The sequence below is a fragment of the Euprymna scolopes genome, chromosome 13 (assembly GCF_053919585.1).
Source record: "Euprymna scolopes isolate OS-2025 chromosome 13, ASM5391958v1, whole genome shotgun sequence".
Taxonomy (NCBI): domain Eukaryota; kingdom Metazoa; phylum Mollusca; class Cephalopoda; order Sepiida; family Sepiolidae; genus Euprymna; species Euprymna scolopes.
Genome location: NC_136494.1, coordinates 106,636,340 through 106,661,824, shown reverse-complemented (window position 1 = coordinate 106,661,824; position 25,485 = coordinate 106,636,340). Strand labels below are relative to the sequence as shown.

Here is a 25,485-nt window from a genome sequence, read left to right as displayed (position 1 = left end):
CTTTGAGTAAAAAAAAAATGTAAAAATAAAATAAAAAATGCAGTTTAAATTCCCGAAAAAAAAAAAAGACCCCTAAATTAATATATATATATATATATATATATATATAATTGGAAAAATAGATGATGAAAATAAAATTGAATAAATTCCAATATTATTGATGCATCAAATTCAAGCAAGTAATTATAAAAATGAAAAATTCTTAATCTATGTATTTTTCAAAGATATTCCTTCATTTCATCAGAGGATAAACATGAGTAAAAAATGCTTCACTGCCGAAAATACATTTGAAAATATATACTTGAAAAACTTACAAAAATTAAAAAGCATTTTAAACAGAATAATAAATGAAAATCAATCAAATAATTAGCCAATCAATTAATTTCTGAAATCCATTTGTTGATCTATATGCAAATGACACAACCATCTATGGCAACACTTCAAAGAACATTAAAGATCAAAATCTGTTTTACTCTCTCCCAACCTGCAATGCATAGTGCAATGGAGAGTGGAATGAAGCTTCTCTCTTTTTACCATGAAATTACAGATCCTCACTTTATCACAATTGAAATAAATTGCTTTCTCCTTAAAGAAACTCCCTTGTTTTGATAAGCTCCTTGGACTAACTTTCATGCAGGACTTAAATAGAAGATTTAAATCAAATCTATTGCTAAGGTCACTGGAAAAATGGTTGGATCATTGTTCACTCCAGAAAGTATCTCACTCCTGATGCAATCCTCTACTTGTGTAAGAGTCAAATATGCTCTGTGGCTACACCTCGAGAGGTGCCACACGGAGCACTCTTTCTTATTGTGACAGAATACAAAACTGACTTTGAAACCCAACGCTAGTCTCTTCTTGCACAAGATATGTTCTGAATCTTTTTATAATTATCTTCATCATAGGTCTTGGATTGCATTTTAATCTATTGCCCCCCCCCCCTTAAAACATTTACAACAAAAACTCGTCTGGCTACAACTGTAAATTATTTTCCTTTCTCTGTCTAAAACTAAATGGAAATCCCATAAGCAATATTTATTTGTAAGAACTATCCGCTTTCTGTTTGGCTCTGGTCACAAAATGAAATAAGGCTGAACATCAAAGTCAGAATCTACCAGGCCATCATCTGCACCATTCTCCTTTATGGCTGTGAGACTTGGCCTGTAGGCAAACAACCTATGCAAACCAGAGGTATTCTACCATCACTACCCATGCCGCATCCTCCATGTCCACTGGCAACAGTTTATCCCCAACAGTATAATTTGCACTTGCTGCTAGATCCACTCCTTTCAAAAATTTCTCTTTGCCAGATGCTTTCATTGGATCGACACATCCTTTGACAACACCTAGGTGATTTTATATGTGAAGTCATCAATCCAGCACCATCATCAGGCTGGAAGAAATCAAAATCTGTCTCTGGACAGTAAAGCAGGATACTGAACTGATTTTGAACTCACATGTTTGGGATTCATCGCTGGAACCGTGAATGGCTTGCACTCATGACGGAAGCAGGCTTGAAGCGCTGTGCCTAATCAGCTAGTGTTTGGGATGTGATGAACTTGGAGTGAGTCCCAGCCCAACTCACCCAGGGTAAATTCCGCAACCATGACCAAGAATTATATATCTGTGGAATACAATATCATGAGGCTGCTTTCCAGTTGACTATTACATAGTCCTCTTTCAAATATAATGTTAACAAATTTGTGTTGAGCCATCCTCTTCAGTTATCTAATCTTAAGTAATCTAATTTACGACCAGTCTCAACCATTGTTACCAATCCTTTCATTGTTTCACTGTCTTCTTGACAAACTCATGAACCCTTATCCTCGAATGGCCTATGGGCTTTGATAAGTAGTAACTTCTTAGTACATAACAAGGAAAAGCACCTTAGTTTTAAATGATCAAACAATAGCTGGGGCAAACAACATGAACTGGAACAAATACATTGAAGACATTGCCAAAGTTGCTGTAAAGAAGATGGGCTCTTTCCACCATGATAGAAAATTACTCGCACCTGATACCATCTCTACAAAGCCACAATTTGCCCATTGTTGCCACATGTGGGCTGGTGCATCTATCACTAGTCTCTCCCTCTTAGACAGGGTCCAAAAAAGAAGAGTGTCAAATCTAATAGGTCCCACACTATCAACAAAACTTAACCCTACCCATTGCTGCAATGTTGCTTCTCTACCTGTTTTGCAAGTATTAATGGAATGTGCTCTAATGAACTCCTAACACTTGCGCCCCTTTGACATAAACACTGCTAACAAACTTGGCAAGCAGCAAAATCTCGCCCCTTCACTGTAGAGCTCTTTGGATGCTGGAAAGCCTTCTACTCTAACAATTTCTTCCCTTAAACTACTAGAGTTAGAAATTTCTTCCCATTCTCCTACTTCCTTGACTGTACTGGCATGCAGAAGTTCAAGGCTAATGTGAACAGACATCTCGCTAGTAAACTCTTTCTTTATATAGTGTCTGTAGATATGGTCCCAAATAGTAGCCCCTTATGTCTAAGTGGCATTTTTTTTTTTTTTTCAAATCTATAATTTTGCTGTAATCCATTTAAATTCTAACATGATTTATTTGTGAATGTTATTTGAAACATCATAGATGATTTAATAATGATTTTTATTATACAATTAGCTGCAACTATCTGGCATTGGCCGGTAGGTTTTTTTTTTACTTTAACCTTTTTCACTTTTGTTTTTATTTTTTTATTTTGTGATTGTTTTATTAAAATAAAAAAAAAATTATCCAGTCTTTTTAAAAAAAAAATTTTCAATAGAGTTTTTGTAAGTTAAACTTATTTATTATTGTATTTGTTTTGTTCTTAAATTATTAATGGAACCAAATTGTTTTAAAACGTCAACTAATTTTGTATAAGCTAACAATGTTCTAATAACCCTATCAAACTTGTGGATGTAAATAAGTTCCAAAATTGCATGAGTATTTACTAAAAGTTTTAAAGATAGAAATGACTTCATTTTTAAATGTTTTTAAATTTCTCATCTTGAGTGTTAACATTTCCGTTGATGTAATCTCCGACCTTCTTCAAGTGCATCTTATTGAACTTTGGTATCTGTACAAAATTTCAAATGAAAGGCTTAATTAATCCACGGATGTAGCATGCTTTCTTTCTGTCAGCCATAACTGGGCAGAAGTCTTAAGTAATTCACAATTGTATTTTTTGAATTACCTAGGACTTCTACCTGGTCATGGCTGACGAAATGAGTGTGTGCTATCACTGGATTAAGTACAGGGTTTTGTTTGAAATTCCATGCAAATTCCCATAGTTTGACAAGATATACTTGAAGGTTGGCAGTTACATTGGCCAAAATGTTATGCCAATAATATTCAAGATATGAACAGTAGTCAAAATAATCAATCCTCATCTAAAAAATTTATAAATTTTAACTTGAGAAAAGTTCTTTGTTCTTTGTCTAGAGCCTTGTTTACAGTTGCATTCATGAATAGACAGGCCCTACAAATATTAAGTGTTTTGCTCCTCTACTATTAATGTTTTCATGCATTTTTCTGAAAAAGGTGGAAGAAAACGAACGTTACAAGGCGATGCTTGATCGAAAGAAGGAGTATGAAGAGGAGGAGAGGCAGAAGAAAGCGGCTGAAGAGAAACGTAAACACGAACGAGTGTTGGAAGCTGAAAGGGAAAAACAGAAAGAGTTGGAACGTCGTCGTAAGATTGAAGAACAGCGAGAACAAGAGCATCTCAGATTGAAAGCAGAAAGGTAAATCTTTGGTGATAACGTTTTTCTAATCTTGATTTGAAATTTATATTATCACAGCTTAGATGCAACTTAATGTCCAGGTAGCACAAATGTACTTCTCATAAGTGTTTATTTATTTATTTATTTTTTTTTTACATGAGGGGAGCTCTCTTTAATTCATAAAGACTGATAGGAACAATGATTTGATGGTCCCTTTAAGGAAAACCGATTTTAGGGAGATATTTTTAGCAAAAACTTTAAGTTTAAATGTGTGCGAATGATAGAAATGTTAGATGAACGCAAGCAAAATAATTCATAGTTGAAAAACGTAAAATAATGAGTTGAAAAACGTAAAAAATAATTTCAAAAACGTAAAATAATGAGTTGAAAAACGTAAAATAAGGAGTTGAAAAACATAAATTCACAAAAGAGATTTTTATATTTATTTAACGTGAAAGTTTATGTCGATACGAAAAGATAGAATGTTTGTTAATATTTTTATAGTCCTTATAAAACAAAGGGATTCATTAACTTATTGAAGAAGACTGATTCAATAATTTATGGTCCATGAATTATGCATGGTTCTAAAAATCATAATCAAGACTTCCTCACTCAAGTATACAGATTACATTTAATTAAGTTATTAATCAATTAATTAATATCAATGTTCATTTGTTTTTGTTGTAAAAAAAAAAAAAGGTTCAGTGAGAAAAATTACAAATATTTCAAATAAGTTAATACATTTGTTTTTATAAGCAGAAAGAAATGAGAAAAAGTTGTGTTCGTAATGTCTGCATACTTACAAAAGGGTGAGGATGCCTGAAGGAAAATCTGTCTTTTTATGCATCCCAAGTGGGTTTAAAATGGTGATGTTTAGAAATGCTGAGAAATGCATCTGATAGGTGTAAAATTAGGCAAGTGTATGCGCAGAAACCTGTGTAGAAACGAGTTTCAACATTTTCATTTTAAATTCCAGAAATTAAACTGCTTGCTACACAGCTTATTTCCATTTTGTTGCATTATATTGTGTAGATAGCCTGAATCACCCCTGTGGCAGGATGCTAATATGTCACCAGTTATACTCGGGCTGTGATAAATATACTTGAGTGGAGTGTTTACTTATGTCACTTGATGTTTTTCAAAAAGTCACCAATCTAGGTACTATGTAGACTTAACATTACTTCAGTGACTTGTGTATCATGGTTTGAATCAACAACTCATTTGTACCAGTGAGTTAAAAGAATGGATATAGTATTGTCTTGGCATATGTTAAATTGTATGCATTACAATGTTTTCATGTTCTGCCAGCTTGTGTTCACAGGAGCAATATGAAATCCTTTCCTATATATATATATATATATATTTAAAGTTTTAGCTTAGTCTGGTACAAGGCTGCAGAAATAAGAGCATCAAAATGAGTTGACTTAATAATCAATGTATTTGATAGATTTGTATTTATTTTCTGCTTGAGTGAGGAAAGGTGGGATTTCAAAATTTCTAAAATTAAGCATCTTTTCTCACAAAAGTATCAGTAGTAGAATATTTTTTAGGGGTAGAATATTTTAAAATTTAAAAATGCAAATGTTGCTTATTTAGAATTACACTTGATTTAAAAAAAACTACAAAAAAAATATTTGTGTACTCATCACGGAATGAAGATGTCATAAAACATTACATGAATTGATTTAGTAGTTTTTTTTTTTTTTTTTTTTTTTTTTTTTTTTTTTTCCTGATTAGGAAAATCAAATTTTACGATTTTTAGTGATTAAAAAGTTATAATTATTTTCAACACAAAAAAAAAATCTTTGTAATCGAATTGAATTGTCGCTCTCAAATTTTGGCAAAATTTAAAACAATATTGCCACTCCCGGCCTCCTTGCTTCCTTGGTCCTGGATATGACCTTAAAATATATCCAGTGGTGAGGCCTCAGATTGCGGGCTTTGGGGAGTGTGGAGCCACCTTTTAATTGCCATTGCTCCCAGGGTTAAATAGAAACCAACTTAAAAACAACAAATATATTCTATTAAAAAAGTTTTCTTCAAAATCTTTGGATTCAGCATTAAATAACCTGAAAAGGGTTGATATGCTGTAAAACAAAAACAACCAACCAACCAACAAACCTTGCTTCCTCATAAAATTTGATTTCTTTTTTAATTAAAAAAAGAAACTACTTGACTAATTTATGAGTTTTGGCTGCGATGAGTACGTTAATCATAAAGATTTTTTTCTGTATTTTTTTTTATCTTGTAACTAAGTTCAATTGTAAATAAGCACCAAATATTTTGAGACTTGAAAATGCAAATGGCTTTCATTATTAATTTAAGATCTAAGTAGTTTTTTTTTCTCAACCTCCCTAAATGATAAAGTTAAAGAAAAGAAAAATGTATCCATGTTATAGTTAAAAATATATATTCAAAAATTCATAATGTGTTCATAAAACAAAACTTAATATATGCATGCTGTAAATTGCATTTACAAAAATAATGTGTTATTCTGTGTTGCTTAGAATATATATTACAAAATTTATAATGATCTGTTCATTAGTTTAGGAATCGTTGATATAAGTTACTGCCGCAACACAGGAGAGTTCATCCACGAAGCAATAACTCCAGAATTCCAAGATTGGCGAAGATGCCCAGGAGGATTGCTGAAAAGAAGGTTACACACCATCAAAATGGATGTCGAACCTACCTCCGATCAACGGGTCTATAGTGTTCACCACTAGTTTCAGAACTGGCTGCCCATAACTATCTTGATTGCTGATGACTATTGTGCGGGGTCTGTTATAAGTTCAGATGCTCTGTGTTCTATGAGAGAACCTAGCTCAACCTATCCTGGATGAATACTGTCAAAAATAAAATTTAAAAAAATAATTTAGGAGGTTACCGTGTGTCCATGTATACACAATTTTATATACTAAATCAATACAACTTTCATACAATTTTTCATTTGTATGTTTAAACTTAAGACAAATTTAGAAATTGATGTAGACGTCTGTAGTTACTGCCCCCCTAACTGTAAGCAATTTTAACTGATGCAGAATCTAGAAATGTTTGGGAAACTTGCACTAAATGAAGATGTCAAATCATTCACTGAACAGCGTGACTATGAAGTTTGAATTTAAAGCAAAAAAAAAAAAAATAAATAATGTAAATTGCTCCAGAGAAGGTGTGAAACCACTTGATGTAAAGAGCTAACAAAAACGAAAAATGATTCTAGCAAAAACAGTAAATACTTATTGACCTTACTACTAACAGTTTGACATCTTCTGTTATCAGTTGCTGGAGTTGGCTATCTTGTCATATTACCGTTGGGGTTGATGGTTGCTTTCCAGGCATTACAATCATTGATCAGATGCTCTGTGATGTTTCTAGCATGGAGATGAGCCATGATGTTGTCCAGCCATCACTTCTTTGCCCGACTGTGATATTTTCCTCTCACATCAAAGGACAAGCTTCTGTGATGGCAAAAGTTGTCATCCATTCTCTTCACATGCCAAAACCAACTTTAGTCTTAAAAAAGACTAAGACTGTAGGTAGGAGGAAAACAGTCAACAGAAAGATTTCCACAAGATTGCAGTTCTTGGAAAGAAACTACTTGATGCAGAATTTACAATGAGGAATCAAAATAGCGAATTGATGGAGACCACTAGACCAACAAGTCAAACATGCTGAAACAAAAGGAAGCACGGAATAGATCAGACAATTCTGAAGAACACCAGCCATAACAGTATTTATAAAAAAAGACTGAGACTAGCAGCATGTGAAGTTGGAGAGAAAAAGAAAGGGTAAGAGTCGATCAAATTACAGATATATTTCTGCACATTATCAAAAATCTTCAAATGGGACAGCAGTACTCCATACATGGTCTGATAGATTTATAGGGCTAGAGAATCGCTTCAGATGTGAAAAACATTTTTTACTAGAACCAGAAAGAGCAATGGATTTAATATATGGGCTGCAAGAAAGATTTGATAAGAAAGAAAGCCCGAGAATCATAAGAAGAAAAGAAACACCTGATTGAAAGACAAGCTTAATTCTTTGAAATTGATCCTACTATCCTGAGTAGAACTGAAAAGAGCCCAACAATTCTTGGTGAATGATGACATCCTCATCACTTCTGCCCTATATTTATCTGTATTTGTAAACTAAATTACAACTAGTTGCTTGGCCGAGAAAGATGAAACATATTCCTACAAGTTCTATAGCAAGTGTTACTCTCCAATGGTTCACTCCAACTTGTGCAGCTGTCATTGTGCAAAGGCAGCATGCATTCTGCAGATTTATCTGCCATAACTTAAGTACCAATAGGCAAAGATTTATAGATGCTAGAAATAATGGTAGTGAAATAGCTGCAGTCAAGAGAAGGCATACTAAAATCAACAGAAAATGCATTGAATCACAGAAATTAGGAACTTGTGATTACTGGGAAATAATATGGCAACAGTTCCCTTATTAAATAACGATCAGATTGTTTGCATGGCAACCAAGAAGGCGGACCTGTTTGTTCAGCAGTTCACCTCCAACTCCACCTTAGACGTAACAAACCAAATTTCCCTTTGCAGACAGAAGCTACACTTGATCCCTCTCCCCCTTTCATGTTTGATATATCATAAAAAACCCTACACAACCTTGGAGGCATGTGGGCCTGATCTCATCCTTGCTACACTATTAAAGTTTTATGTATATAAATACATAAAGCTGTTTATTTATTAAAATATATATTTCTTTTGGTTTGTTTTGAAATAATGCTTGTATTTATTTTTGTTAGAGAGAAAGAAGCTGCTCGCCTCCGATATGAACGTGAAGTCCAAAGGCTGAAGCAAAAAGAAGCCGAAGAAGCACAGAAAGAGAAATTGAGAAAATTGGTAAATGTTTTTGATTTTAATTATCGACCCTAGGTTGTTAAAAATTGTCCCCCTTTAATCATAGCACCAATTGTCTCCCTTTAAATTTGATTTTTAATTTAAAAAATTTTTTTTTTTTTTTTTATATTCAGTGATTTCCCAGAACTCTAAAAGCTTAATTATCTCACTGGCAATGATGACAATATATGACCATGACAAAATTCTTTCTCATATAATTAATCTGTAATGAGGATCTTTGTGGGAAACTCCAACAGTCATACAAGATCTCATTAGACTTATGATTTTTTTTTTCTCCTTTATTTCCTTTTATTTTTGTTCTTTTTCTTTCTAAATTCTAATGAACACAATGCATTAAATATTTTATGCTTCACGTTTTTGTTTAATTTTAGGGAACGATTTTTTTTTTTTTTTTTAAAGAAACTTATTCTTTGATTTTGCCATTATTTTGGTGATTGGTTCCATAAAAGCTTAAAGATTTTATTCTTTTACTTTTTAATCTCATTGCATTAAGTCTGAGCAAAAAACTATATTAATTATTTAAAAAAAAAAGTACTATTTCGCACATAAATATAATAATTCTATTTACTTGTACTTGTGACGACATTTACTTGAGGTTGAGTTGACTTCAATAAATTTGTTGCATCACGAATCAAGGCAATCCATCCAGGTCAGTCTGCTGTCTTCTTAGCATACTTTAGCTATTTGCAATTTCATTGTCCCACATTGAAAACACGAGGGTCGGTCATGACTTTTAGTCAGATTTGACTGTTGCGAGCCACGTCCTCAGTTGACCACCACTCTTCTTGCGTTATCCTGGTAGCAGTGTTGGTGCTATTATCGTGTGAATCCGGTCAGTTGTTGGACATTCAAACCATCGTTACCTCCTGATAAGAAGTACTTCAAGTCTAGGAAGCTTACACTGTGATAATAATGATTCTCTTTAAAATGTCATATCCAAAAATCAAGATATTTGAGTTTTTTGTACAAATTCGATTTCTGATTTACTGTTGGTCTATTTATAAAACTTATGTCAGCTAAAGCCAGTCTTTTTTGTAAACAATAATGTTTTGTAGATTTCATTTTTCTCTTTGTGAATTTTCTATGTTCCCATAAGTCATTTCAATTGTTATCATTGAAGCACTGAGTTCAACATACACTAGTATGATTAAGAGTAATTTAATGTAACTATCATTACTAACTAGCAGAGCATTACCATTGTAAATCAAAGAAAGTGTCTATCAGGTATATGTATAACATTTTACGTTAGACATGAAATCAAATTGCTCATATTTATTCTTGCTTGTGAGCGATGAAGAATCCAAATCAATGTGTTACACATGTGCGCGTGGGGTGTTTACACATTTTGATCTTTTTTTTTGTTTTTTGTTTTTTTCGTAGTCGCTTCTCGTTGTCTTTCCATGTGTGCGCCATGTGTGCATTTTTTTCTTTTTTTTTTACTTGGATGAAATAAACTTTTCATTCACAAAGGAGTCACCACTTATCAAAACCCGGAGGCCACTCGATAAGGGTTAACGAGTGTACAGTAGTCAATGAGACAATACCATTGTTAGTAGTGGAAATTTGCTAAATTGGATTACTTAAGGGGAATGGCTCATCAAGAACTTGTTTACGTTGGACTTGAAGACGACCATATTGTAGTCAGCTGGAAAGCAGGGAAACGAAAGAAGCTTTATTCATGGAATCTACGTTTAGGTTTAGCTAAAGAGTGAGGGAAATTATTGATGATGGTTTTCGCTAGACGGGTGTTTTTCGTGAAAGTTTAGCAAGGGGGAACCATAGATTGGAGCTCAGACAAGCACTTGCCATGAAAATAATAAAGCAGAGACAGGCTTGCAACATCTGTTCTGTGGGAAGAGTTGCAGGAAAGAGAAAAGGACCCCCCCCCCCACTAGGCTACAAAGGCTATTTTGAATTCTGTCAAGGCAGAATGGCAGAATAGGCTCTTTCTAGCAACTCCTGCCCAAATGTGGCAACAGTACTCCATCCTTGGATGGCTCATACAGGTTTTACTTGAACCATTTGTTCTCTCGCGACGTCATCTTGTATTCTCATGTCATTTGACACCTGTTATTTGAGCGTGTTTTGTCTAGGGAGTTGATCTTTGACCTCCGCTTTAATTACGCTACCTGCTTGTGGTTACATTTGTGTTTGCCTAGGTTATCCTGACCTGAACTGAATTGACCCTCATCAAAATTTGCAATAGCTAAATTGTCTTAAGTTTGGGTTTCAAATATATAATATGTACACAGTGTGATGATATATCAAAGTGAAACTTGGCCAGTGCGGTTGAGGACATACGTTGCATAGAAAGAAATGATATAAGAATGATACACTATATATGTAATGTGAGTTTTAAAGATAAGCTTAGGTCTGATAAGCTTAAAGAAAGAGTAAATTTATAAAGTATAGCGAAACATGTGCAGAACAGGAGATTTTGTCAGTATGGTCATGTTGAAACAATAGATTAAAGTTGTGTGGTTAGTATATGTTGATAACTTGAGGTAGCAAGATCTGTTGGCAGAAGGCTATGGAAAACATGAGAATGCATGATTAAGAATGAACTTGAGAGATAGATTAGTTTGGAAGTTAATTTCTAAAAGCTGTTCCTACACATGCCAGTATGTAAAATGTATGTTAAACAGTATTTCCTAAACAAATGAGTGTTCACCGATAAGCAGTTTATGCATAAAGTGTGTGTGTGTGTGTGTGTGTGTATATATATATATATATATATATATATATATATATATATATAATTATTATTATAATAATAATGCCAATATACAGAGGAAAGAAAACCAGAAAAGGCTTGATACATCCTCTATATTAATCTGAATACTCTTCTGAGGATGCATCTATAATGGTTAGGTTTGTATATAAATGGTCGTATAGATACCAAAATGTATGATGGAATTATATAAGCCGTGTGTCTAAATCCAATCAGACCTATTACATTTACTTATAAATTATTCTACTCGTGCCACAATTATGAGTTGAATAGCAGTTTGTATTCTATGAATTGTTTACAACACCCATTCTTTTGGCATTAAGTAGCCTTAAAATATTTTTTATTATAAAAATGTTTTTATATTTATAAAAAATTTTTTAATTTATTTGTTTGATCATAATTGTTTTTGCATTGCAGGAACGCGAGCGTTTGTTGTATGAACAACAAATCGCTGAACAGAAGCAAGAGAGAGAACAATATATTACTAACGTTCTCAGTCAACCGTCCGTTATTGTTACTTGTGAAGCAGCTCCCCAATTGTCATCATCCTCCTGTCAGAAGGAAGTGGCAAGACCTGTTGGTCAGCATCTGAACCCATGTTCGAATAAAGCAACTTCCAACGTTGATAGGTAAACCTCACCTCATTCTGTTACCTTTTTTTTTTTTTTTTTTCCCTCTCTTCCTAACTATTCTTTTTTACATTTTTTTGTCTCCCTTCTCTGCTCAAGTTTTACTAAGGTGAAAGTTTCAGGTTATTAAAACCGTCCATTGCAAAATGACTCCGCGGAACATAGTCAAAATGTCTCATATGCTATAACGCTTTGCTCCAATATAACCAGAATTATGTACAATTACACTGTATTCCAATGAGCATGCCAATTTTGGCTACTGAACCACAATAACTGCTTAAATCGTGATTATATTTCTTTAAATATATTGTATGACCATCTTATTGTCTTTTATTCCTGCATTACTTTGTGGTTAATTTTTGCAGTAAAATATCTCCTAAGCTGAATTAATGCATCATAATGGACTGCAACAAACTCTATAATAATTTCCAATGAAAACCACTATATCTAATTAAAATAAAAAATAATAATTGGTGCAATACGTTTATTCCATATGGCAGCACTTGTATTTTTTTTTTTTTTTTTTTTTACAAAATCTGTCTCATAAGCAACACATAGTTTCTGCTCTAATGGCTCAACCAGGGTGAATGAAATTTTCATAGCTGGATAGGCTATAAGTTTTAATATACCTGCCATTTCTCATACACAAGTCTTTGTCACTGTCTAAACTGATGTTGGGACAGTTAATCAGAATCGGAAAAATCCGAACTTTTTGGGCAGATCAGAATTGGTATCAGAAAAATTTAAGTCTAATTCCTAAAAGGATTAAAAAAAATTTTTTAATCTAATTATTTATTGTTTGTATTAGTGATAAAATGATAATTATTCTTTTTAAACCAATATAAAATTAAAATCTGTAGATAATATCAAAATAAAATGTATTTTGTGTTAAAAAATAACAAAAACACAGTGAAACTTTGCATGAATTCACTTGGTAACCTTTAAAATAATGCAGTTGATTTAAAGGGATTTTGAAAAATGTTTGCAAATTAAATACATTTTTGTTTCCATTGTCTGTCCTCCCACGCCATGTCTCTCTCCATCCATCGTCTGTCCTCCCATGCCTTGTCTTTCTCCATCCATTGTCTGTCCTCCCACGCCATGTCTCTCTCCATCCATTGTCTGTCCTCCCACGCCATGTCTCTCTCCATCCATTGTCTGTCCTCCCACGCCATGTCTCTCTCCATCCATTGTCTGTCCTCCCACGCCACGTCTCTCTCCATCCATTGTCTGTCCTCCCACGCCACGTCTCTCTCCATCCATTGTCTGTCCTCCCACGCCACGTCTCTCTCCATCCATTGTCTGTCCTCCCACGCCACGTCTCTCTCCATCCATTGTCTGTCCTCCCACGCCACGTCTCTCTCCATCCATTGTCTGTCCTCCCACGCCACGTCTCTCTCCATCCATTGTCTGTCCTCCCACGCCATGTCTCTCTCCATCCATTGTCTGTCCTCCCACGCCATGTCTCTCTCCATCCATTGTCTGTCCTCCCACGCCATGTCTCTCTCCATCCATTGTCTGTCCTCCCACGCCATGTCTCTCTCCATCCATTGTCTGTCCTCCCACGCCATGTCTCTCTCCATCCATTGTCTGTCCTCCCACGCCATGTCTCTCTCCATCCATTGTCTGTCCTCCCACGCCATGTCTCTCTCCATCCATTGTCTGTCCTCCCACGCCATGTCTCTCTCCATCCATTGTCTGTCCTCCCACGCCATGTCTCTCTCCATCCATTGTCTGTCCTCCCACGCCATGTCTCTCTCCATCCATTGTCTGTCCTCCCACGCCATGTCTCTCTCCATCCATTGTCTGTCCTCCCACGCCATGTCTCTCTCCATCCATTGTCTGTCCTCCCACGCCACGTCTCTCTCCATCCATTGTCTGTCCTCCCACGCCACGTCTCTCTCCACCCATTGTCTGTCCTCCCACGCCATGTCTCTCTCCATCCATTGTCTGTCCTCCCACGCCATGTCTCTCTCCATCCATTGTCTGTCCTCCCACGCCATGTCTCTCTCCATCCATTGTCTGTCCTCCCACGCCTTGTCTCTCTCCATCTTGTGTCTCTCCGTTCATTATCCTCTCATGCCTTGTCTCTCTCTCTCTCTCTTTCCATTATCTGTCCTCACATGCCCTGTTTCCCTCTGTCCATTAATTGTCTTATGCACAGTCTCTTTCCATTGCCTGTCCTACTATGCCCTGTCCCTCTCTGTTTCTCTTTATTTTCTGTCGTCCCTTGCTCTGTTGGTTTCTTTATTGTGTGTAATACCCCCTGTCTCACTTCATTGCTCGTGCGTTTCAAGCCATTCTTTATGAAGAGGCAAATAAATGGGAACAAGTAGGTGTTTGCTTTTTTTTTTTTTTTTTTTTTTTTTTTTTTTTTTTTTTTATTAAAAAAGTTTTTTGTGCTTATGATTTAAATATCATGGCTACATTTTCATCCATTCATATAAAATCCCAGCCAAAATTATTCCAATCCATTTTACAGTAATATATCTATAATTTGGGTTTACTGAAGTGGGGGATTATTTTAAGTAAATTAAAAAAAATTTCCTTCAAAAACCTAGTATTTTTACTTAATGATAAGCTAGTTTTTAAAGAAGAAAAAAAAAAAAAATTCTGGTAATGTCTATTTTTAATTTCTTTTATTACAGTTACCATATGACACCTCAGAGGGGCTCCTATCACAATTATGATATAACGGATCTTAAATCTGATGATTCTACTGACGAAGAAGAAGTCACAAAGAAACCAGTTCCTAAATGGGCACAAGGTAAGAACTTTTTCAAATATTTTCCTCTGTTGTAAAATATTACATGTCTTTTGGTGGGCTGTCGGGCAGGGTTTAATGGTGGGATTATTTTAAATCATGAGAAAGTGTGGTACCTTTGAAAGTGATGGCATGTTAAAGGAATTGTTAAGTCATGAAGACTTGTGTCAATATATTCTTAAAAAGTAAAAGTTCTCTCACTCTATTGACAGTAAAGATTCCTGGGGAATACCGCGTATATATAGCTACTTCTTTGGATAAATCCTTAAAACAAAACAAATTTTTGGTGCTTCTTATAACGAAAAAATATTGAATTCGAATTAAAGCAATCGTAATTATCATGTCGCAAATAGTAACATATCCAAAAATTACGGAAAATGATAAGGTAGGAAAATAATTATTATTGAAAAACAGTTTTCAATAAAGTTTAGATGAGGAATAAAATTTGTCCAACATTTTGAATTGCGTTCATTACATGACGTAAGCAACAAAACTTAATTATCTCCCCTGTCAACTTATCTCTTTTTTAGTAAGCGTAATATACAGGGTGGAACGATAACATTGTCGCCCTACACAAGATAACATGATTCCATTTCCGTTTAATGAACACCGGTTTTGTTGCAGACCATCTACTTGTTGGCCAGTTGTGTACAAATCCCAAGAGCGATGAGAGCATTCTATCATATCTAAAAGTGATACGATGTTAACTGAGCAAAATCAGATGTGCCACTGTACAACTCATGCTCTCTATCAATCCAAGTTATGACAACAGGACCATTGCCGGCACCCTCAAAATGCATCACTATTCCCACAAATAACAAGGACGTGCCCAGGATGATGATGAAAAAGTTTCTGGTTACGGTTATGGTCTTTGGTGTGGTTTTAAGTGATAGCCACATCATACCACCTCACATCTTCCAAGTCGGATTGAAAGTCAGCACCAAAGTGTACCTGGATGTGCGGAAGAGTGTGGTGATTCCCTGGTGCAATCAGGTGGCCACTGGCAGACCCTGGGTATGGCAGCAGAACTCTGTGCCGGCCCACAAGTCCAAAGAGACCCAGACCTGACTTGAGAAGGAGTGCTACAACTTTGTACCTTTCTCTCACTGCCCCTCTCCTTCCCCGACCTGAACCCGCTGGACTACTTCATTTGGTTATGCATCAAGGAAATCACTAACATGACCTCCCACAACACCAAAGCTAGCCTGATTGGCGCCATCTGCTGAATATTCGTCGAGTTCCTGCTGGCGCTGGACCCATATTGAGGCAGTGATTGAAATTGAAGGCATCTATATTGGATAGATGTCAGCTCTCCTACATAATCAAGTTACCTGAATTGATTTTTTCAAGAAAAGTTTTAAAATAAAGCTGTAGTGTTGTTTTCTTTAGAGCAACAATTTTATTGTTTCACCCTGCAGGGATTTCGCTTCCTTTAACAAATTGTTTTTTCATGAATAAATATTTTTTCTATCTTATCGGTTTTTGTAATTTTTTGATATGTTATTATTTGAGACCTGATAATTACATGGGTACCATTTGTTTCACTTGAAATTTAATTTTTTTCATTATATATAGAATATATATAATATAGAAGTGCAAAATTTTTTAATGTTTTTATTCAAGTAAATAGAATACATTTTACAAGTAAACAGAAGTATATGGATCTGCCTTTTTACGCTCCCCCTTTTCATATAAGGTCAATGAATGCTTGTCCAGAGCCCCACCCCCACCCACATGGTAAAAAGAATAGAATCTGTATGATGTAGTACTTGCAACAGAAAGAAAATAAATTAATCTGGTAGTTTTATTTTTATTGACAAAATCAAATTTTATTACTTAAGAATGAGCGATGCCATCTTGAAAAGAATCTGAAGGAACAAAAGAGAGAACTCCAAATAATTCAAACTTACAAGATTTTAGAAAATCATTCTTAACATGTGGAGAGGCGCATTGGTAAAACACAAGTTCATTTAAAAATGATTTTCTATATTTTCGATGCTTGTCCAGACCCCCCCCTCCGCCTCCCCTCATGAACAATGGGAGGGAAAAAAAAAGCAGTCTGTACTAAGTATGTACTCATAAAAAGAAAATATTGTATACCAAAAATCAGATAAATTTATCAAGTAGTTTTATTGGTCACCGACAAAGGAGGGATTGAACCTAGTAATTCATTCTCGTTTGTCTGTTCTTTTGTTTGCACTTTTCTCAATAACCACACCTTGGATTTATAAAAAAAATTTGCATAAAAATTAGGGTGAAAGTAAATTTTTGCCAGAATAGATTTTCTTGGATAACTCTGGTTGCCCCCCCCCCCTCCTTCTCCAATCACTCTGGTTGGCTGAGCTCTGAAAGTTCTATTATTCTGGAATGCATTTAATCCGTTTATAAATAAACGTTTACTAAAATGCAAACATGGCAACTACATTTCCCCTGCGCATGTTTGTTCCATGTATTCGGGTTACACATGCGTCTCACATATTTACAAAAACACACTTGATAAATAATTAAAATGTTACCTACCTGCAATATTTTCTCTAAAAAAAAAAAAAAAAAATTCTTTTTACCAAACTCTTCATATACTTCCGTTGCATGTGTGTTTAGTTTAACAGGCATCTCAAATAAAAACAAAAAGAAACGCCTTTTGTTAGATTTCTGAAGTTTGCGACAATAACACAGAACAAAAATGTTTACAAACATTGTCATTTATTAAATTTGAATGCAATATTTCCTATCGTAAAATATGTGTGAAAATAAGGATTTTTTTTTTTTTTTTTTGTGCATTTGGTTCACCTACACAATTTTTTTTTAAATGACAGCTTTTATAGACTTTTGACTATGCTGAATAAGAATACCTTGTTTAAATCTGCAGATACAAGTGGTTTTTGAGTTATAAATACCTGTATTATGCACTGTAATTCACTGGCCATCATGTTTATGCGTGCGATAAACAAATCTACTTCTCTGCCACCTGCCCATGTTAAGAACGGCTTTTGGAATAGACACCCCCAACCTCCCCATGTTAAGAACAGCTTTCGGAATAAGCACCTCATTTGGGGTGAGGGTGGGGATACTTGTCCCAAATTTAACTGATATTCGTTGTTAGAATGGGTAAGGCAGTGTCAGTTGCAGAAAAGTGGATTTATTTATTGCGTGTACGTACAAACAGGGTGGTCAGTGAATTACAGTGCTTAATACAGGTCTTTATATCTTGAAAACCACTTGTCTCAGCAAAATTTAAATGAGATTTTCTTATTCAGCATAGTCGAAAACTTATAAATGTAGTCATTTTAAAGAAAATTGTAGAGGTAGACCTAATGTAAAAATTTCTCTTTTTTTTTTAAATAAAAAATACAGTGTTTGCCAAACTACTTCCTTTTTGTAAGGCTTATCCTACAACATTTTTACTTTTATTTTCTCATCAAAATATTGTGTGTCTACAAGTATTGAGAACATAAACATATTAACTATAGATTTTGTCTTTTTTCTTTGTTTTTTCCATTTCTACAAACTTTGCCACAGCAACACGTGGCCAGGTATATATAAGTCTATATAATATTCTGCTTATTCTTTTCTTAGTTATTCCACTTTGAAAAATAGCAAATACAAGTTTTGAAGGCTAAAGTCATGAAATTTGGCCTTCAAAAAGGCCAAAGTAGCAATCCTGAACAAGAATACAAGAGCAGGGTTTGCACAAACTTGAAAAGTCTTTGAATTTTGACTTTTGTCTTGAAAAAGCCTTATTTCTATTATTACTTTGAAAAATTCTTGAAAATAAGGAAAATGTCTTGAAAGGCCTTGAAAATTGTGTTCTTTATGTCCAGTAAAAATTTGTGTTGAAAAAAAATATAATTGAAATAAATCTCTCTCTATTTTGCTTTCATTTCTAATTTATTTTGGAGGGATGGGTAGTGCAGGCCATCATAAATAAAAATGCCCCCCTCCCCTCCTCCACTCCCTAAAAAAAACCCTTTTCTTCTGCAAATGGGACTTTCCAATAATGACCCCCTCCTCCCTCCAAAAAAAAAAAAAAAAAAAAAATTGTGATAACCTAGATAACCTAAAATGAGGCTGGTTGGGCAGGTGGCAGAGAAGTAGATTTGTTTATCGCACGCATAAACATGATGGCCAGTGAATTACAGTGCATAACAAGACAGTAGCAATCTTGGTTGGAAATTTAAAAGCTATAAAAAGAGTTAATATTTGAAATGTAAATAAAAAGCATTTAAAACTACTTTAAAAAACACCAAAAATGATTGATGTAAGTTGAAAGATAGTTTTTATTATTGGATATGTTAACATTTATTCATTTTTTTTTTATTCATAATTTTTTTTTTTTTTTTTTGATTTTTACCACTTTTCGAATCACTGGATTGTAAAACACCCCAAATTTTGTTTGCAAGAACCTTTTGTCTGAAGAAGACCTTAAAAAACTCTGGAAAGTCCTTGAAAATGGACATTGAAAATCTGTATGAATTCTGGAGAATGATCTCCCTTTGATATAGCTCCATTTTCGGATATCTTCATAATATATGATCTTTGTTGTAAGAAAAGAACTGGTAATAATTTCAACATGTAGTTGTTCTTCACCAAAGAAAGAAGTCAACAAACGTTGCATAAAATAAATTCAAAAGAAATCGTACAACAAAAAAAAAAATACAGAAAGGAATCTTATCTAGTTGCTAAGGCTGAAGGAGTAAATTAAAGATTGTCTTTTACAAAGTGATTTTATTATTTGTATTGAGCTATGTAGCACAATATTACTTTTTGAGCATTTCTTAGTACTTATTAATTTATCTCATTTGGGTCAGTTCTTTATTTAAAATACAATGGACACTATTTTCATAGATATATTGATAAACATTTCTTTTTTTTTTCTTATAAATGTGTCCTTGCGTCTGTGATAGACTTTGTTCTTCTGTTTGAACATTTTCAGCAATGAGTTTTGTAAATTAAATGGATGTATTGCTCATGTTGACTTCAATCTGTACATTGGTATTGAAATTATTTAAAAAATTTTACTTGTCATTTTTCAAATTCCAAACAAATGTGGCTACATTTTCTATTTAAAATTTTGATGATTCTATGAGTCATATTTTTGTATTGAGATTCTTCGGACTAACGTTCTCATCTTTAGTGTTATTTTCGCAATGTTTTGGTCGATGTAACCTCCAACCTTTTCAGGTGTATCTTGTTGAACACTGAAATATGCACAAAATTTTCAATGCAACTCTTTATAGGGGAGAGGGTAGCATACTTTCGTTTAGTCAGCTATGACTGAGTAGAAATCCTAAGTAATTCGCAGTTATCTTTTTTTGTGTCACCTGCCAGTGATCTTTGCGAAAATTCTAGAATTAATCTTAGGAGCCTTGAACATATTTTATTTCTTGATCATTATCTATCACATATTGCTATGTATTAATACATATTTTACCAGTTAATATGGATTAAACAAATGCACCTATAATCATGTTGACACCAATTCTTATCTGATAAATCAAGCAATAAATATTGACACTAGTCAGTATTTAGAGGAGCATGTTTTTTGAGGAATGGCTAGTGGCCTTGCAAGCCGAGGACTGGCTACCAATCTGCAAGTATAATGAACAATTTTGAAGCACATTGATCAAACAGGATATCGTGACAGATTAGTTTTATGTCTGGGATGAACTTTTTTATAAACTAAAACGTGCAAGCCCACAGTTCAACCTAATTTAAAACAAAATATGCTTTCTATTTACAGTTTTTACTTTTACTTTTTTTTTTTTTTTAGTAATAAATCATAACCATTACAAGGCTGATTTGGATCTTGGTAGTTCGAATTGTCTCCCTTTATTTATTAAACGTCTATCCTTCTCATAAAATATGATTTTCTTAGTTTAAAAAACTGTTTGATCAATGTATACAATTTTTGGAATTACATTTTCGTTCTGTGATGGGTATTTTTCTGTATTTTTGTTTTTTAATTAGATTGAACTCTAGACTCAAGACCAATTAAAGATTTATATGAATTAAGTTTCATTGTCACTATTTTTCTTTTTCAGGTCCTGAACTGAAGATCTGTTTGATTACACAATATTATAACTGTCCGAATTTGGATAACATATTCCCTCCAATTGAAATTCCTGATTTGAATGACTTGTTTGTGAAAAAGAAGCCACGCTTTAACAAGCGTACCAGTTCAGCTAAGTGGGACAGTCCAATGATGAAGTCACATGTCCCCATCTTTAGCTGAGTGGATGCTGATTGTACTCAACATTTTCTATTAACATCCTATGACTTAAAATGTAAAAATTAGATGGAAACGATTGGCTTATTTGTTCGATCAAGCATTCATTAAAACTCTTTTGCTTCATAATTTCTCCTTCACGCAAACTAGCAACTATTTGTCACGTACATACATTATTTTTCATATCAACAAAGATGAAAAATGGTACAGTTTAAGGAGAGAAGAAAGAATCAATGTTTTCTCTTCTTTGCCCTTTCTGTATGATGTGTTTTTTGGCTTCATGTCATGGGTCAAATAATTATTTGTAAATTTTTTTTTTAGAAAATCTGAAATGTTAATAAATTCTTCATGCTTATTTTTAAAAGATAATTTTTTTTTTTCTATTCTTCCCTGTCGAGTTTCTCATTAGATATTTCAATTTTTTAGTCAACAAACCTTTAAAAGAAATAAACAAAACAATTTATCACATTTTTTATTTTTAAAAACACGATTTTCTAAAAGTAGTGTGCATTGGAGCAGCATGTTTAAATATCAAATATAAATGAAAAAAAACTTATTTTGTGAAAAGTTCTTTAGTTTTGAGGATCAGAATAATTCTAAAGGCACAAATCCTCATTAACTTTGAAGATGATTAATTTCTTCAATTTCCCATCAAAATTTCTTGGCTTTAAAGTTTTTTTTTAAATTTTATATTTTCATAAATATTAAATTGTTCTTTTTCTTTTTTTTTTAAGAACTTTAATCCAAAAAAACAATTTAAAAAGAATTTTTAGTCTATTGCATCCATTTGTCAATTATAGAATTCTCTAAAGCTTTCTACATTTTTCAAATAATTTCTCACTAATTTATAATATATATATATTATATATATATATATATATATGTATTTCAGTCATTTCATTAGAATTGTGTGAATCTAATAAATCAAGTAATCGGCCCTTGATGTTTATTCTTTTGAAGGATACTAAGAAAATACTAATTGATATATTTGCAATAAGAGTAATTTAAAATTTCTATTTTTGTTCACTTTCAAGGCTCGATGAATTACTTTTTAGTGAGAAAAAGTAGAATAATTGTCGATTCTGATTTTGCTTTGACTATTTCATACTATCATTATTCACTCCTCAATAAACCACTCTCACTAATGATCCCTTAAAATTTCTAAATGTGTTAAGAATCAACCCTACCTATTGTTTGACACACATACACACACGCATATATATAAAGCAATTTCAATACAAAACCATTTCAAACTGACTTTATTTTATATAATTTTAATAAGGCAAGTATTTGCTTCATATACCCTATCCCCTGCTCATGCACATTAACTTTAGAGTCTTTTTCTAAGGATCTATTTCAAAATGGAAGCCTTTTGTTCTTGTATATATACATCTATTTTAATTACTCATTGTATAACTTGTATAATCTCTTTTTTATAGAATGTTGACTTATTGTGTTGAAGACATTTTTCATTATCTTTGCATAAATATTTCGAAAAAAAACAAAAAAACCACAAATGTATCAACCATGGAACCGAGATTAAAAATTTGTACAAAAATTTTTAATCTTTTCAATCAATACTATTTCAGAACTGATGTTCAGACTAAATTTTAGTTTGAATAATATATATATAATATATATATATATATATATATAATTTTCTGTTATATCCAAATTATTTAAATTAATAATCTCAACCTTGTGTGCTTTGAGGAATTAAACTTGACTAGAATTGTAGGTTTTATTTAAGTTTTCCACCCCTGTATTTACAAAGCCACTTAGTGGAAGTGATGTCAGACCAATTTTTAGCTACAGATCACCAAAACTGTATATCATGTATATTTTTATTTTTTTTAATGCAAATATAAAAAAAGAAGTTTTATTCAAAGAGTCTTTTATTTGAACTTTTATAATGAAATTAAATCCTTTATAATAAAAAATGTTTATGAACTGTTTTTTTTTTTTTTTTTAATTTTTTTTTTTACATCAAACAATAAAAAATAAAACTGTTATAAACAAAATATTTATGAACTGTTTTTTTTTTTTTTTTTATATCAAACATCGTGCTGCCATCGACTAATTTGTTCCTGATTTTAAAATTGATGCATGATTTAAAAGAAGACCTCCCATAAAAAAAGTTTTGGAGCGCGCATGAAAAGTTGTTACATATATATATATATATATATATATATATATATATATATATATATATATATATATTTCATTTGACTGTTGGAAAAAGCAGTTCATAAATATTTAAAAAAAAAAACAAAAAAAATGCTTAAACATCTTTTTATTATAAAGATTATAATTTTGTTATAAAAAGGTCAGATAAAGATTGTTGAATAAAACTGCTATTTTTATGTTTGCATTTAAAAAGATACATGATATGTAGTTTTGGTCATCCATAACTAAAAATTTGTATGACGTCACTGGCTTTGTAAATACAGGAGTGCGAAACTTAACACTGAATTGTAAATAATAATAAAAAAAAAAAAAACAACCCCACTTACACACAACAAAAAAAAAAAAATCTTACATCATTTAAAATCTAATTCACCTGTAATCCTTTCCCATAATACAAAACATGTAAATATATAAATACCCTTAACTGGATGCATTATACATATCCTTGCTTGCTTTTTTTTTTTTTTTTTGTACTTACTCTCTCTCTCTCTATACACACACACACACGTTATGCGTATTTGATTGTGATTTTGAAACTGAATGTATTTGGTAAATGTGCAGTTGATTGTTTTTGCTAATATCACACTTTTTACTCCAAAAATTTGTAAACTTATTTCTTTTCATTGCTGTAAAGAAAAAAAAAATAAACAACAAAAAAAGCAATATATAAAATATGAAATGATTATTTGTTTTATTCTTTTCATTTTTTCTTTGTCTTTATTTTATTGCGGAATTAAAAATGTAGGAAATTTCTGATTACTTTAGTTCTCTCTACTCTTCATCATCAATATCCCTCAACTACCCTGGTTCTCTGACCATCACCCTCTGGCTCTCTCTCTCTCTAGCCTGCTATCCTCTGGCTCTCTCTCTCTCTCTCTAGCCTGCTATCCTCTGGCTCTCTTTCTCTCTCTCTAGCCTGCTATCCTCTGGCTCTCTCTCTCTCTCTCTAGCCTGCTATCCTCTGGCTCTCTCTCTCTCTCTCTAGCCTGCTATCCTCTGGCTCTCTCTCTCTCTCTCTAGCCTGCTATCCTCTGGCTCTCTCTCTCTCTCTCTAGCCTGCTATCCTCTGGCTCTCTCTCTCTCTCTAGCCTGCTATCCTCTGGCTCTCTTTCTCTCTCTAGCCTGCTATCCTCTGGCTCTCTTTCTCTCTCTAGCCTGCTATCCTCTGGCTCTCTTTCTCTCTCTAGCCTGCTATCCTCTGGCTCTCTCTTTCACAACTCCTTGTCTCTCTATCTTTCTATCCCATTACTCTCTCCCTCTCCCACATCTTTATCTTTTGTTCTCTCTGTATCTCTTCTTCCCATTACTCTTCTTTCTCTCTTTTTCATGATTCTCTTTCTCGCTTCCATTACTCTCTCTCTCTCTGTCTGTCTCCCATAACTCCCTCTCTTTCAACAAATTTATCTTTGCAGTGGGATAAAACCGTCTCTTCCTTTCCCCATTTCTTTCTTTCTCTTTTTGTGCATGGTATTAAGTATACCCTTAAAAATATTCAGTGTTGCGGTCCCATTTGGGGCCTGTGAGGAATGTGGAGTTTCCCTTCAGTTGGTGTTGCTCCCAGGTCGATTTTAGTCTGGAATGGTAATACCAGTTAGAGCATCTGAGGCTACAAAATCAGGCTGTCTGAAAATACTGACTTTTTGAGTAAAAATGCTCTAAAAATCCTTGCTTTTCAGTTTTCATTTGCAAAACTCAATCATGTTCTGCAAAGTCAAAAACAATTTTCTTCTACAAAACAATCCAAACACTATAAATAAATATTCAAGCATATAAAAAAGTTTTTCCAAAATTACTGAGTTTGAGATTAAATAACCTGAAAAGAGTTTATATACTATAAAACATAACAACCAAACCAAATATCATGAATGAATATATATATATATATATATATATATATATATATATATATATATATATATACACACACTCATATAAATTCGTTTTTCTTTTGTGTCTATTGATATTCATATTAAAAACCCTCTTTTCTATTTATTTAAAAAGAAAATGCAATTTTCTTATAGATGGCTTGTGGAACTGCATTCACTAGCTAATTTGCATATTCTTTTAAACATTCATTTTAATTAATTCCCTATTAATTATTTCGTTTTTTTTTATGGGATGATGACCTTTAGTTAACTATTACTTGTAATTATATTCATGCAAATATTCTACATGATTTATCTTTGCATAATATTTGTGTAAAATGTTTACAGGAAACACAAAATTGTTTCCATATATATTTATGTATATGTATATATTTTTGTTTTATCTATCTATCTATCTATCTATCTATCTATATATAAAAGTGAACGTGTCTGTGTACATTTCCCTACACAA

At 33.1% G+C, this 25,485-nt stretch overlaps 1 protein-coding gene across 1 annotated transcript in view; it reads left to right on the top strand.

The window, feature by feature from the left end:
- The window catches only part of LOC145292142 (uncharacterized), a 74,630-nt gene extending 53,201 nt beyond the window's left edge, over window positions 1-21,429 (top strand). Inside the window, exons 14-18 of the mRNA XM_080138269.1 lie at window positions 3,544-3,746; window positions 8,497-8,593; window positions 11,760-11,971; window positions 14,620-14,738; window positions 20,777-21,429. Of these exons, the coding sequence (XP_079994395.1) occupies window positions 3,544-3,746; window positions 8,497-8,593; window positions 11,760-11,971; window positions 14,620-14,738; window positions 20,777-20,967 (822 nt within the window). The 3' untranslated portion in view covers window positions 20,968-21,429. The remainder of the gene's footprint in view (window positions 1-3,543; window positions 3,747-8,496; window positions 8,594-11,759; window positions 11,972-14,619; window positions 14,739-20,776) is intronic.
- Window positions 21,430-25,485: the final 4,056 nt, after the last annotated feature.